The sequence below is a fragment of the Sinohyriopsis cumingii genome, chromosome 5 (assembly GCF_028554795.1).
Source record: "Sinohyriopsis cumingii isolate HCF-2022 chromosome 5, ASM2855479v2, whole genome shotgun sequence".
Classification (NCBI taxonomy): Eukaryota; Metazoa; Mollusca; class Bivalvia; order Unionida; family Unionidae; genus Sinohyriopsis; species Sinohyriopsis cumingii.
In genome coordinates this window covers 113609496-113622275 of record NC_142965.1, presented here as the reverse complement: position 1 = coordinate 113622275, position 12780 = coordinate 113609496, and the positions used below count along the sequence as shown (strand labels likewise).

Sequence of the window (12780 nt, the reverse complement as noted above, 5' to 3'; positions counted from 1 at the left end):
GGCATGAGCTACATTTATTCAGTGTATGATTCAAATTACATGAAGTGGCATGAGCTACTTGTAGTCAGTGTAAAGTGGCATGAGCTATTTGTGGTCAGTGTATGATTCAAATTACATAAAGTGGCATGAGCTATTTGTGGTAAGGGTATGATTCAAATTACATAAAGTGGCATCAGCTACTTGTGGTTAGTGTATGATTCAAATTACACGAAGTGGCATGAGCTAATTGTAGTCAGTGTATGATTCAAATTACATGAAGTTGCATGAGCTATTTGTGGTTAGTGTATGATTCAAATTACATGAAGTGGCATGAGCTATTTGCAATCATTATATGATTCAGATTAAATGAAGTGGCATGAGCTGCTTATGGCCAGTGTATGATTCAAATTACATAAAGTGGCATGAGCTATTTGTAGTCAGTATATGATTCAAATTACATAAAGTGGCATGAGGTATTTGTGGTCAGTGTATGATTCAAATTACATAAAGTTGCATGAGCTACTTGTAGTCAGTGTATGATTCAGATTTTTAAAGTGGTATGAGCTATTTGTGGTTAGTGTATGATTCAAATTACATAAAGTGGCATCAGCTACTTGTGGTTAGTGTATGATTCAAATTACATGAAGTGGCATGAGCTATTTGTGGTCAGTGTATGATTCAAATTACATGAAGTGGCATGAGCTACATTTAGTCAGTGTATGATTCAAATTACATGAAGTGGCATCAGCTACATTTAGTCAGTGTATGATTCAAATTACATGAAGTGGCATGAGCTACTTGTAGTCATTGTAAAGTGGCATGAGTTATTTGTGGTCAGTGTATGATTCAAATTACATAAAGTCGCATGAGCTATTTGTGGTCAGTGTATGATTCAAATTACATGAAGTGGCATGAGCTACATTTAGTCAGTGTATGATTCAAATTACATGAAGTGGCATGAGCTACTTGTAGTCATTGTAAAGTGGCATGAGCTATTTGTGGCCAGGGTATGATTCAAATTACATAAAGTGGCATCAGCTACTTGTGGTTAGTGTATGATTCAAATTACATGAAGTGGCATGAGCTACTTGTAGTCAGTGTATGATTCAAATTACATGAAGTTGCATGAGCTATTTGTGGTTAGTGTATGATTCAAATTACATAAAGTGGCATGAGCTACTTGTGGTTAGTGTATGATTCAAATTACATGAAGTGGCATGAGCTACTTGTGGTTAGTGTATGATTCAAATTACATGAAGTGGCATGAACTACATTTAGTCAGTGTATGATTCAAATTACATGAAGTGGCATGAGCTACTTGTAGTCAGTGTAAAATGGCATGAGCTATTTGTGGTCAGTGTATGATTCAAATTACATAAAGTGGCATGAGCTATTTGTGGTCAGTGTATGATTCAAATTACATAAAGTGGCATGAGGTATTTGTGATCAGGGTATGATTCAAATTACATGAAGTGGCATGAGCTACATTTAGTCAGTGTATGATTCAAATTACATGAAGTGGCATGAGGTATTTGTGGTCAGTGTATGATTCAAATTACATAAAGTGGTGTCAGCTACTTGTGGTTAGTGTATGATTCAAATTACATGAAGTGGCATGAGCTATTTGTGGTTAGTGTATGATTCAAATTACATGAAGTGACATGAGCTAATTGCAATCATTATATGATTCAGATTAAATGAAGTGGCATGAGCTGCTTATGGCCAGTGTATGATTCAAATTACATAAAGTGGCATGAGCTATTTGTAGTCAGTATATGATTCAAATTACATAAAGTGGCATGAGGTATTTGTGGTCAGTGTATGATTCAAATTACATAAAGTTGCATGAGCTACTTGTAGTCAGTGTATGATTCAGATTACATAAAGTGGTATGAGCTATTTGTGGTTAGTGTATGATTCAAATTACATAAAGTGGCGTCAGCTACTTGTGGTTAGTGTATGATTCAAATTACATGAAGTGGCATGAGCTACATTTAGTCAGTGTATGATTCAAATTACATGAAGTGGCATGAGCTACTTGTAGTCATTGTAAAGTGGCATGAGCTATTTGTGGTCAGTGTATGATTCAAATTACATAAAGTCGCATGAGCTATTTGTGGTCAGTGTATGATTCAAATTACATGAAGTGGCATGAGCTACATTTAGTCAGTGTATGATTCAAATTACATGAAGTGGCATGAGCTACTTGTAGTCATTGTAAAGTGGCATGAGCTATTTGTGGCCAGGGTATGATTCAAATTACATAAAGTGGCATCAGCTACTTGTGGTTAGTGTATGATTCAAATTACATGAAGTGGCATGAGCTACTTGTAGTCAGTGTATGATTCAAATTACATGAAGTTGCATGAGCTATTTGTGGTTAGTGTATGATTCAAATTACATAAAGTTGCATGAGCTACTTGTGGTTAGTGTATGATTCAAATTACATGAAGTGACATGAACTTCATTTAGTCAGTGTATGATTCAAATTACATGAAGTGGTATGAGCTACTTGTAGTCAGTGTAAAATGGCATGAGCTATTTGTGGTCAGTGTATGACTCAAATTACATAAAGTGGCATGAGCTATTTGTGGTCAGTGTATGATTCAAATTACATAAAGTGGCATGAGCTATTTGTGGTCAGGGTATGATTCAAATTACATAAAGTGGCATGAGCTACTTGTAGTCAGTGTAAAATGGCATGAGCTATTTGTGGTCAGTGTATGATTCAAATTACATAAAGTGGCATGAGCTATTTGTGGTCAGTGTATGATTCAAATTACATAAAGTGGCATGAGGTATTTGTGGTCAGTGTATGATTCAAATTACATGAAGTGGCATGAGCTACATTTAGTCAGTGTATGATTCAAATTACATGAAGTGGCATGAGGTATTTGTGGTCAGTGTATGATTCAAATTACATGACGTGGCATGAGCTACATGTAGTCAGTGTATGATTCAAATTACATGAAGTGGTATGAGCTACTTGTAGTCAGTGTAAAATGGCATGAGCTATTTGTGGTCAGTGTATGACTCAAATTACATAAAGTGGCATGAGCTATTTGTGGTCAGTGTATGATTCAAATTACATAAAGTGGCATGAGCTATTTGTGGTCAGGGTATGATTCAAATTACATAAAGTGGCATGAGCTACTTGTGGTTAGTGTATGATTCAAATTACATGAAGTGGCATGAGCTACTTGTAGTCAGTGTAAAATGGCATGAGCTATTTGTGGTCAGTGTATGATTCAAATTACATAAAGTGGCATGAGCTATTTGTGGTCAGTGTATGATTCAAATTACATAAAGTGGCATGAGGTATTTGTGGTCAGTGTATGATTCAAATTACATGAAGTGGCATGAGCTACATTTAGTCAGTGTATGATTCAAATTACATGAAGTGGCATGAGGTATTTGTGGTCAGTGTATGATTCAAATTACATGACGTGGCATGAGCTACATGTAGTCAGTGTATGATTCAAATTACATAAAGTGGCTTGAGCTATTTGTGGTCAGTGTATGATTCAAATTACATAAAGTGGCATGAGCTATTTGTGGTCAGTGTATGATTCAAATTACATAAAGTGGCATGAGCTATTTGTGGTCAGTGTATGATTCAAATTACATAAAGTTGCATGAGCTACTTGTAGTCAGTGTATGATTCAGATTACATAAAGTGGTATGAGCTATTTGTGGTTAGTGTATGATTCAAATTACATAAAGTGGCGTCAGCTACTTGTGGTTAGTGTATGATTCAAATTACATGAAGTGGCATGAGCTACATTTAGTCAGTGTATGATTCAAATTACATGAAGTGGCATGAGCTACTTGTAGTCATTGTAAAGTGGCATGAGCTATTTGTGGTCAGTGTATGATTCAAATTACATAAAGTCGCATGAGCTATTTGTGGTCAGTGTATGATTCAAATTACATGAAGTGGCATGAGCTACATTTAGTCAGTGTATGATTCAAATTACATGAAGTGGCATGAGCTACTTGTAGTCATTGTAAAGTGGCATGAGCTATTTGTGGCCAGGGTATGATTCAAATTACATAAAGTGGCATCAGCTACTTGTGGTTAGTGTATGATTCAAATTACATGAAGTGGCATGAGCTACTTGTAGTCAGTGTATGATTCAAATTACATGAAGTTGCATGAGCTATTTGTGGTTAGTGTATGATTCAAATTACATAAAGTGGCATGAGCTACTTGTGGTTAGTGTATGATTCAAATTACATGAAGTGACATGAACTTCATTTAGTCAGTGTATGATTCAAATTACATGAAGTGGTATGAGCTACTTGTAGTCAGTGTAAAATGGCATGAGCTATTTGTGGTCAGTGTATGACTCAAATTACATAAAGTGGCATGAGCTATTTGTGGTCAGTGTATGATTCAAATTACATAAAGTGGCATGAGCTATTTGTGGTCAGGGTATGATTCAAATTACATAAAGTGGCATGAGCTACTTGTGGTTAGTGTATGATTCAAATTACATGAAGTGGCATGAGCTACTTGTAGTCAGTGTAAAATGGCATGAGCTATTTGTGGTCAGTGTATGATTCAAATTACATAAAGTGGCATGAGCTATTTGTGGTCAGTGTATGATTCAAATTACATAAAGTGGCATGAGCTATTTGTGGTCAGTGTATGATTCAAATTACATGAAGTGGCATGAGCTACATTTAGTCAGTGTATGATTCAAATTACATGAAGTGGCATGAGGTATTTGTGGTCAGTGTATGATTCAAATTATATTTACATGACGTGGCATGAGCTACATGTAGTCAGTGTATGATTCAAATTACATAAAGTGGCTTGAGCTATTTGTGGTCAGTGTATGATTCAAATTACATAAAGTGGCATGAGCTACTTGTGGTCAGTGTATGATTCAAATTACATGAAGTGGCATGAGCTACATTTAGTCAGTGTGTGATTCAAATTACATGAAGTGGCATGAACTACATTTATTCAGTGTACGATTCAAATTACATAAAGTTGCATGGGCTACTTGTGGCCAGTGTATGATATAAATTACATGAAGTGGCTTGAGCTTCTTGCAGTTTTAAGATGCCATTTTATGCAACATTGTTGTTTTCTGAAGTTTTAACCATGAATCACAGACATTGAACCAAGGATTTGTTCATTGACATAATATTATGCTGTTACATTTTCTTGATTGCAAACAAGGTGTGATTCATAGATATCTGGTCATTTGGTGCAAATGATTTTTTGTTTTAGAAGAATGAGATGAAGATTGATTGAATATATGTTTCTACATTTAATTTTTATTGATTTTGATTTTTTTAATTTCTTTTGGACCAAACAGTGCACAGAAGGATTACAATATTATGCTGGCGATGAAGTTAACTGAAAGTGTAAATAATAAGGTAAGTTTGGATGATCTGACCACAACCATTTTCCTATGTGCACAATAGACAGATTATACTACACCCCTAGGATCCTAATAATTGTTGACCATGGCATTTATTTTTATATCAGTGTGATACTGATTTTTTTAGTTGGAAATGTGATTGAAATTCTGTTCAGCATATACATCATGCCTTACAAATTAGAATATCAGTGCTGTTTCCATTGTTTTCAGAATTAGTTTTACCTATTCATCCTTTAAGGCTAATGCAGTTTTGTTCTCAGGATTTGTGTAAATATCACCAAATAGTTATCTGAACATTCAAACTAAGGCATTATATTTTCAGTTCACCTGGTCATTAGGGCAAGTTAGTTTATGGTATAGGCCTGTATTAATTGTGTCATGTATCCATGCATCATGCATATGTTAACAATTGCTGGTTTAAACTTATGAAAAACTACTGGACTAATTTTGACAAAATTTGGAACATAACTTCCTGGGATGCAGCACTTGGAAATTTATATAATAAATCTGAATACCATTAAATATGGCCATCATTACTAAATATAGTTTAAACCCATTAAATGTCTTCTCAAAAATTACTCAACAGCATTTGTCAGATTTGATTAAAATTTGACAGAAATTATCCTGGCAGGATGACCTTTGAATTGATTGCAATAAATAGCAGCTTGCCTTCAGAAATGGCTGTTGTTATTTAGTTTTGAATAGACACTGTTACTAATAATAGTAAAACCTATAATTTTTTTCTCTATTTTGAATAGAGCAATATAAACTTGAGAGAAAACATCTTGCCTTGATGAACTTTTAGCTTTATCCAAATATTGATCTACCGTCAGACACGGCCATTAAAAAACCTTCAGATGACTTCTTCAGAATATAATAACCTTGAAACATTTGTCTTCATAACATATACAGTCAACAAAGTTGGATGAAATTTCAACAGAATACACCATGCTGACTTCGATTTCTTGGCCAGCTGCTTTTGTGTTTGGATGTTAGGCCATTTGATCAAAGTGAGGAATCTCAAGCCTACTTGGGTCTCGTGTTAATAAAATATCATTAGTAAGGCATTTATTGATAATTCATAAATTTGTCAGCAATTTTAAAAGATGTATGTTAATTTGGAATGACTGTCAGTTGGAACATTGTATTTTTTTGACAGTTCATACAAATCTGAATTTAAATATGATCTGTACATATGACATTTATGTATTTATTCATAATATGTGTATAGATCTAGATTTACCTAGTGGTACCTTTCTTAGCAGACACTTCTGTATAAGTGACAGACGTTAATAAATAAGAATGTATTTAAAACTTTTTACTAAATTTCACTTTTATAATAAACCTAGATATTATTCAGAGATTACTTAAATACATAATAGGATAAAATAAAATTCTATTCACCTATGGTTCATAATTTTCAGGCCATCATGCCATGGGATCCACCTTACTACAGTGCTGTCAGAAGACAGGAAGAGTAAGAATGTCTCCCTCAATAGTACTGGAGTGCTGTTTAGTGCAGCCATAAATAGGGGATCAAACATTTAGCCTGGATTGTAGTGATTTGGAACACCCAGTTTCATCCCTTCATTGGATACAGTGGACAAATTTTCATGCTCCCACTGCAGAAGGAGGGGTCAAACCTCATTTGATCCTGACTCACATAATCTTTTTAATTGATCCAAAGAAGCTTGCATATTTATCAGTGATGCTTTGATTGTGGGTTTAGCATGTAGTCCCAGGCCTACTTGTCTCTGTCCTTCCATCACTCTTGTCTGGTCTTTTTTATATGTCTTGAACCATCTGAGATATTTTCATGAATCTTGATAGTCATTTACATTCTTACAGTGGGGTTGTTATTGTCCCATATAAGATTTGGCTTTGTCGGTTTGGGACATTTAGAGTTAACTCCCCATTTTCAGCTCACCTCTGTCAACCAGAGGTGAACTAGCACAAATACTCAAACATATACAAGCATAAGTATATATATATATATATATATATATATATATGTACAGCCTCACTGTGTTTCAACCATTTTTTTCCCCCTTGGTCCTAGGCAACAATTTAGAGCATGTTGCATAACACCCATGGCTTGGGGTGGGGGATATCTTGGTTCATACATGTGAATTATTTGTACATTACTGGTCATGTTTTTGCATTAGACCAAGTTTTATTTTTTGCATTACACATCCTGTTAAATCAGGAATCAAGAAACTTTGTAAGGCATTGCATCTCTATTGGAGCCACACCCATACAATAAAAGAAAAAGGCTATTTTCATGTATATTGTTATCCAGAAATTATGAAACTTTTTGAGGTAAATGCATCTTGACAGTTACTAAGCTCATATCATCAAAGAGGTCACTTTGACCTATAGTTCACTTATCACTAACATTTGTTAAATTTATGTTTTAACTGTTAATGCTAGAATTAGTAAGCTATAAGATTGTATACATTTCTTCTTTAGATACGTTACCCGATCATAATACCTTAGAACTACTAGTACCTCGCAAATCCAGCCGTCTTTGATAACGCTTTGAGTTAAAAAGAGCTGAAAGTTGTCTGCCCACCTGGTGGTGGATGGACAGAGTAATCTCCCTTGGTACAGGGATTGACACCTAATCCCATGAGGGGACGCTCACCAGTTATTATGTGTTTTTGAGAGAGTGACGTATGTAAGGTGAAGTTGTTTGCATTTCAAACATGCACAATGGAGAGAATGTTGGCATACCTATATGCTACATTAATGTAATTTGGATGATATTTCTTTGGATATTGTACTTTTGGAAATTGTACATGATCTAAGCACACTGCTAACTAAATTGACTGCTCCTTTGTGCTAAAAAACTTGGCCTGAATTAGTCTAAAGTACACTATCCACAGCAGCTATGAAAATAGGGAAAATGAATTTTGCCAGACTAGACAATACCAGCTTCTGAAAGTGCAATGAATGAATTACGAAATAAATAAAATGTAAAAAAAAGTTATCGGCTCTTTTTTATACAATTTACCTCTGAAGTTCAGAAAGTGAAAATGACCAAGTGAAGCTAATTATTGTTCCAACAAGATGGATCAGTTTCACTCATGAAAGTACCCTCTTTCATTGTCAAAACAGGTGAGCCAAACCTTTATAATGAAATCACTTTCTACTCTGGATACTTCAGCTCAAGACCTCCTACAAGATCCAATGCGAGCTTTGAAGTGGTATCTTAAAATATTGGAGCTGTTGTATTAGGGGAGATCACATTTATTTTTACCTCTCAAACAGGGACAGGGTGATACAGTGGCACAGACCATTTCATACTGGATTAATTTGATTATTTGCTTTGCATATCGAGAAATAAATCCAGCTCAATGGATCTGTTATACTTTTCCGCTCATGAGCTTAAAGTAGCTGCCACAAGCATGCCCTATGTCTGGAACTGTTCTCTAATTAACATCATGCATGTCATGGAATATAGATCTGAGTCCACATTCTCCAGTTTTTAACTCCTAGATCTTTCATCCCAAAGGGCTCAACTCATTCTGGTGGTACCTATAGCAATGGTGTGACAGGTCATCTTTTCAGGTTGTTAGACAGCTTCATAAGACACGATTTTGCAACTTCAGCTGGATTTGCTGGGGGGAAAATTTTCCCTTTATGAAGCTACTCCCCAACAGATGGAGTCTTTTCCATTTGGGCTACGTAGAAGCTGTCTCACATACCTTAGGGGACTGAAGATGGCATCTCTCTGGTAATTGGATGTACCTCCCTCCACATCATGCCTATTCTCCGAGGGTATTATGATTGGCTAATGTCTTTAAAGAAGAAACTAATTTTTTTCTAATAAAATACGTTTATTAACAAATACTTACCCAATCAAAATAAAGATACAACCATCCCCACAGTTACATCCTTATAGGGAGTGTGCCTTCCACTCTATTAGTAACTGATATATTCGTGGGATTTGCTGCCAATCACTGTACCAAGGGGATATCACTCTGCCTGACTGCACCTCGGCAGGTAGATAACTTTAGCTTTGTTATCTGGAAGGGCTGGATTTGCAAGTTAGTAGTAGTTCTCCTAATGTATTATTCTTGGGTAAGTATTCATGAAGAAACATTTTACAATAACAAATTAGTTTCTGTTAGTACCTCACATGTATAAAAAGAAAGGTCACTGTGACAAACAATTTACTGGCTTAAGTTTCTGAATTTAGTTCATGATCACGTAAGTTATTTAAATCTTGATTCAAGAACTTTAGTGAGAGGATTAATCTTTATGAACACTACTCCATCATTATGGCCCACATTTTTTGACTCATTAACCTCGGTTAAAATTTGTATTTGATGTTCATATTTAAGGCATTGTTCGAGTTAGAAATTTATGATTAAATTTATCTCGGTTTGTACCACACCATTACAGCAAAAAAGCTGATCAGGAGTTACACTTCATCTTTTATTGACTTTGGTTAAGTTTGTGTTGTTTGCCTAGTGTTTTTTGCTTGCTTTAAGCATATAATTCTCTTGAATCAAGAAATGTTGTCATTTGCATCTTGATATGTACTTTGTGGAAATTTTGTACTTAAAGTGCATTCATTGAGTGCTGTTTTTGTTCTAGTCATGAAATTTGATAATCAGATGTATTACAGAGAGAGCAACAGAAGTATTTCAGACATAAATATGTATTCACATCAGATGTCACCATACTGTGGTATGGAACAATATGTATTGACACAAAACTTAGACATTAGAATGTTATTTTAAGACCAGTACAGTGATAACATGCACATGGAATACTGTATTTATTCTAATAGATGCCTCAGGGAGGTGCATTTTCCAAAGGGGGGAGTGTTTATTGGAGTACTATTACTATAAGCACCATTGTCTTTAAAATCCTGCAGAAAACTGTGTAAAAATAGACATGGACCTCCAGTAACAAGCAGGCAACATACCAGTTATATTTAATCATGCGGGTAACAGCTGATCCAATGCTGTAACTTTCCACTCACTTTTCTTGACATCGTGGGTTGGGCAGTCATGTAAACTGGACTCATTAGATGTTCTGTGCTATGGAATATAAATTCAATAGTTAAGTTTGTCATTACCACATATACAAAGATGTATTGGAATTAGAAATTCAGGAGTAATTTATTCTGTCAGATTGAAGAAACAATGATAAATACAGATCTATAAACCTCGGCCAGGTAGGAATTTCCTTTTTATGTTGTAGAAAGGTGGGGCACTTATTGGGGGGGGGGCTTCTCTTAAAATAACTATGGTATGTACATGCAGTACAGAGATAATTACTTGTTCAACACCTGATACATACGTACATGCATACATACATACATACATCTTGTGGACTAAGAACTAAATTCAAGCACACATAAATACAAATAAAATGAAAAACTAAGCAGCTAGGCAGCAGATATGCATTCAGTCTTGATAAGATTTTTCTTTGCATAGTAACCTAACACTGTAGTTCTTAAAAATCTGAAACAGCTTTTGGTCCTTTTTTGAGGATGCAGTATTTAAAAAAAAGAAGTCCTTAAATTATCCAATTGGGGCCCAAGATTTTATTATTATGCTGTACTAAAATATATTTCTTACTTCAGATGCAATGTGAAAAGTAATGAAGTAGCCCCATATTTCTCACTGGGCTGTTGTATGGATGGCTTGAGCAACCTGTTTCATCAACTGTATGACATCACACTACAACCAGTCAGGCTGGAGAAGGGGGAGACATGGTCTTATGATGTATACAAGCTGGTATGGACAGATTTTTTTTCAGGACTGTTCAATTTAAATTTTACATTTTACAGACAACACAAGTGCACTAGCTACCTTATTCTTTGATTTTTATAAATCAAAATCAGTTTTGAGAAGAAAGTCCAGCCAATAAACAGACAAGGCTACTTATTGAATACATAATATCCATACCCCATTTTGGGCATTAAGCATGAAGGACTAAGAAGATGCCAGTGTTAGGTCCACTCTTGTCATGGTCAGGTTATACATTATAAATCAATGAATGAATTGACTAAGTTCTGTGCATTTTTTTATCACATTAATGATTTTCATTATTGAAATCAGTAAGGGGGGGGGGTACAACAAATGGGGGTTTATGCAGAAACTATAGCATTCTCATTCTTGAATAGAGCATCTTATAAAATGAGTTATAAAATATGGTGTGCTTTTCAGTGTTGCCTTTGACATGAAATCATTTCTTGATATTGATTCATAATGTAATAAATAATTTTAGGGACAACCATAATTTGCAAGCATCCAATCATGAAAATATTTGATAATTTTTCTTAGGTTGAGGGGACAGTGGCAGGAAAATATTGAATTAAACTGTATGTTTCTTGTCTACATGCATGCATTCTATTAACTTCATACAATTATGCCACTAAATGTTAAATTAAATACACATAAAATAATGCACAGAAAATACCCTTTTTACAGCTCTTGTGAATCGGGGTGGGGGGCGTATCAGATAATGCGGTTTCACAAAATATTATATTTTTTATTAGTACTTAAATTTATATTTTTCTAATGTGGAAGGGACCCCTTAATTGTCTTCATAGATGGATCATTGTTCATGGGGGGCATTCCATGAAAATTGGTTCTTAAAGAATAAAAATATGTATTTACAAAGAAATGTATTAGTAATCAAATCACTGTGTTTATTTTGTCATCATTTGTTTTATTTCATCAGGCTGTGGTACATGGAACAGAAGGCATAATTGGATATATTTATTGTGATTTCTATGAGAGGGCTGGCAAGCCAAACCAGGTACATTGTGTTGTATTGATATGGCAATGTAAATGCCTCAATCATGGTTTGAGGTTTTTCCATACTTGATATTATTAGGGCAATGAAAATGCCTCAATCTTGGTTTGAGGTTTTCTATACTTGATATCATTAGGGCAATATAAATGCCTTAATCTTGGTTTGAGGTTTTTCCATACTTGATATCATTAGGGCAATGAAAATGCCTCAATCATGGTTTGATGTTTTTCCATACTTGATATCATTAGGGCAATATAAATGCCTCCAATCTTGGTTTGATGTTTTTCCATACTTGATATCATTAGGGCAATATAAATGCCTCCAATCTTGGTTTGAGGTTTTTCCATACTTGATACCATTAGGGCAATGAAAATGCCTCAATCATGGTTTGATGTTTTTCCATACTTGATATCATTAGGGCAATATAAATGCCTCAATCATGGTTTGATGTTTTTCCATACTTGATATCATTAGGGCAATGAAAATGCCTCAATCATGGTTTGAGGTTTTTCCATACTTGATATCATTAGGGCAATGAAAATGCCTCAATCTTGGTTTGATGTTTTTCTATAGTTGATATCATTAGGGCAATGAAAATGCCTCAATCATGGTTTGAGGTTTTTCCATA

General features: G+C 34.8%; 1 protein-coding gene across 1 annotated transcript in view; it reads left to right on the top strand.

Moving 5' to 3' along the window:
* The window catches only part of LOC149800007 (mitochondrial intermediate peptidase-like), a 79297-nt gene that overhangs the window by 25789 nt on the left and 40728 nt on the right, over window positions 1–12780 (top strand). The window contains exons 9-12 of the mRNA XM_089959536.1: window positions 5310–5370; window positions 6800–6852; window positions 10975–11128; window positions 12078–12155. Of these exons, the coding sequence (XP_089815662.1) occupies window positions 5310–5370; window positions 6800–6852; window positions 10975–11128; window positions 12078–12155 (346 nt within the window). The remainder of the gene's footprint in view (window positions 1–5309; window positions 5371–6799; window positions 6853–10974; window positions 11129–12077; window positions 12156–12780) is intronic.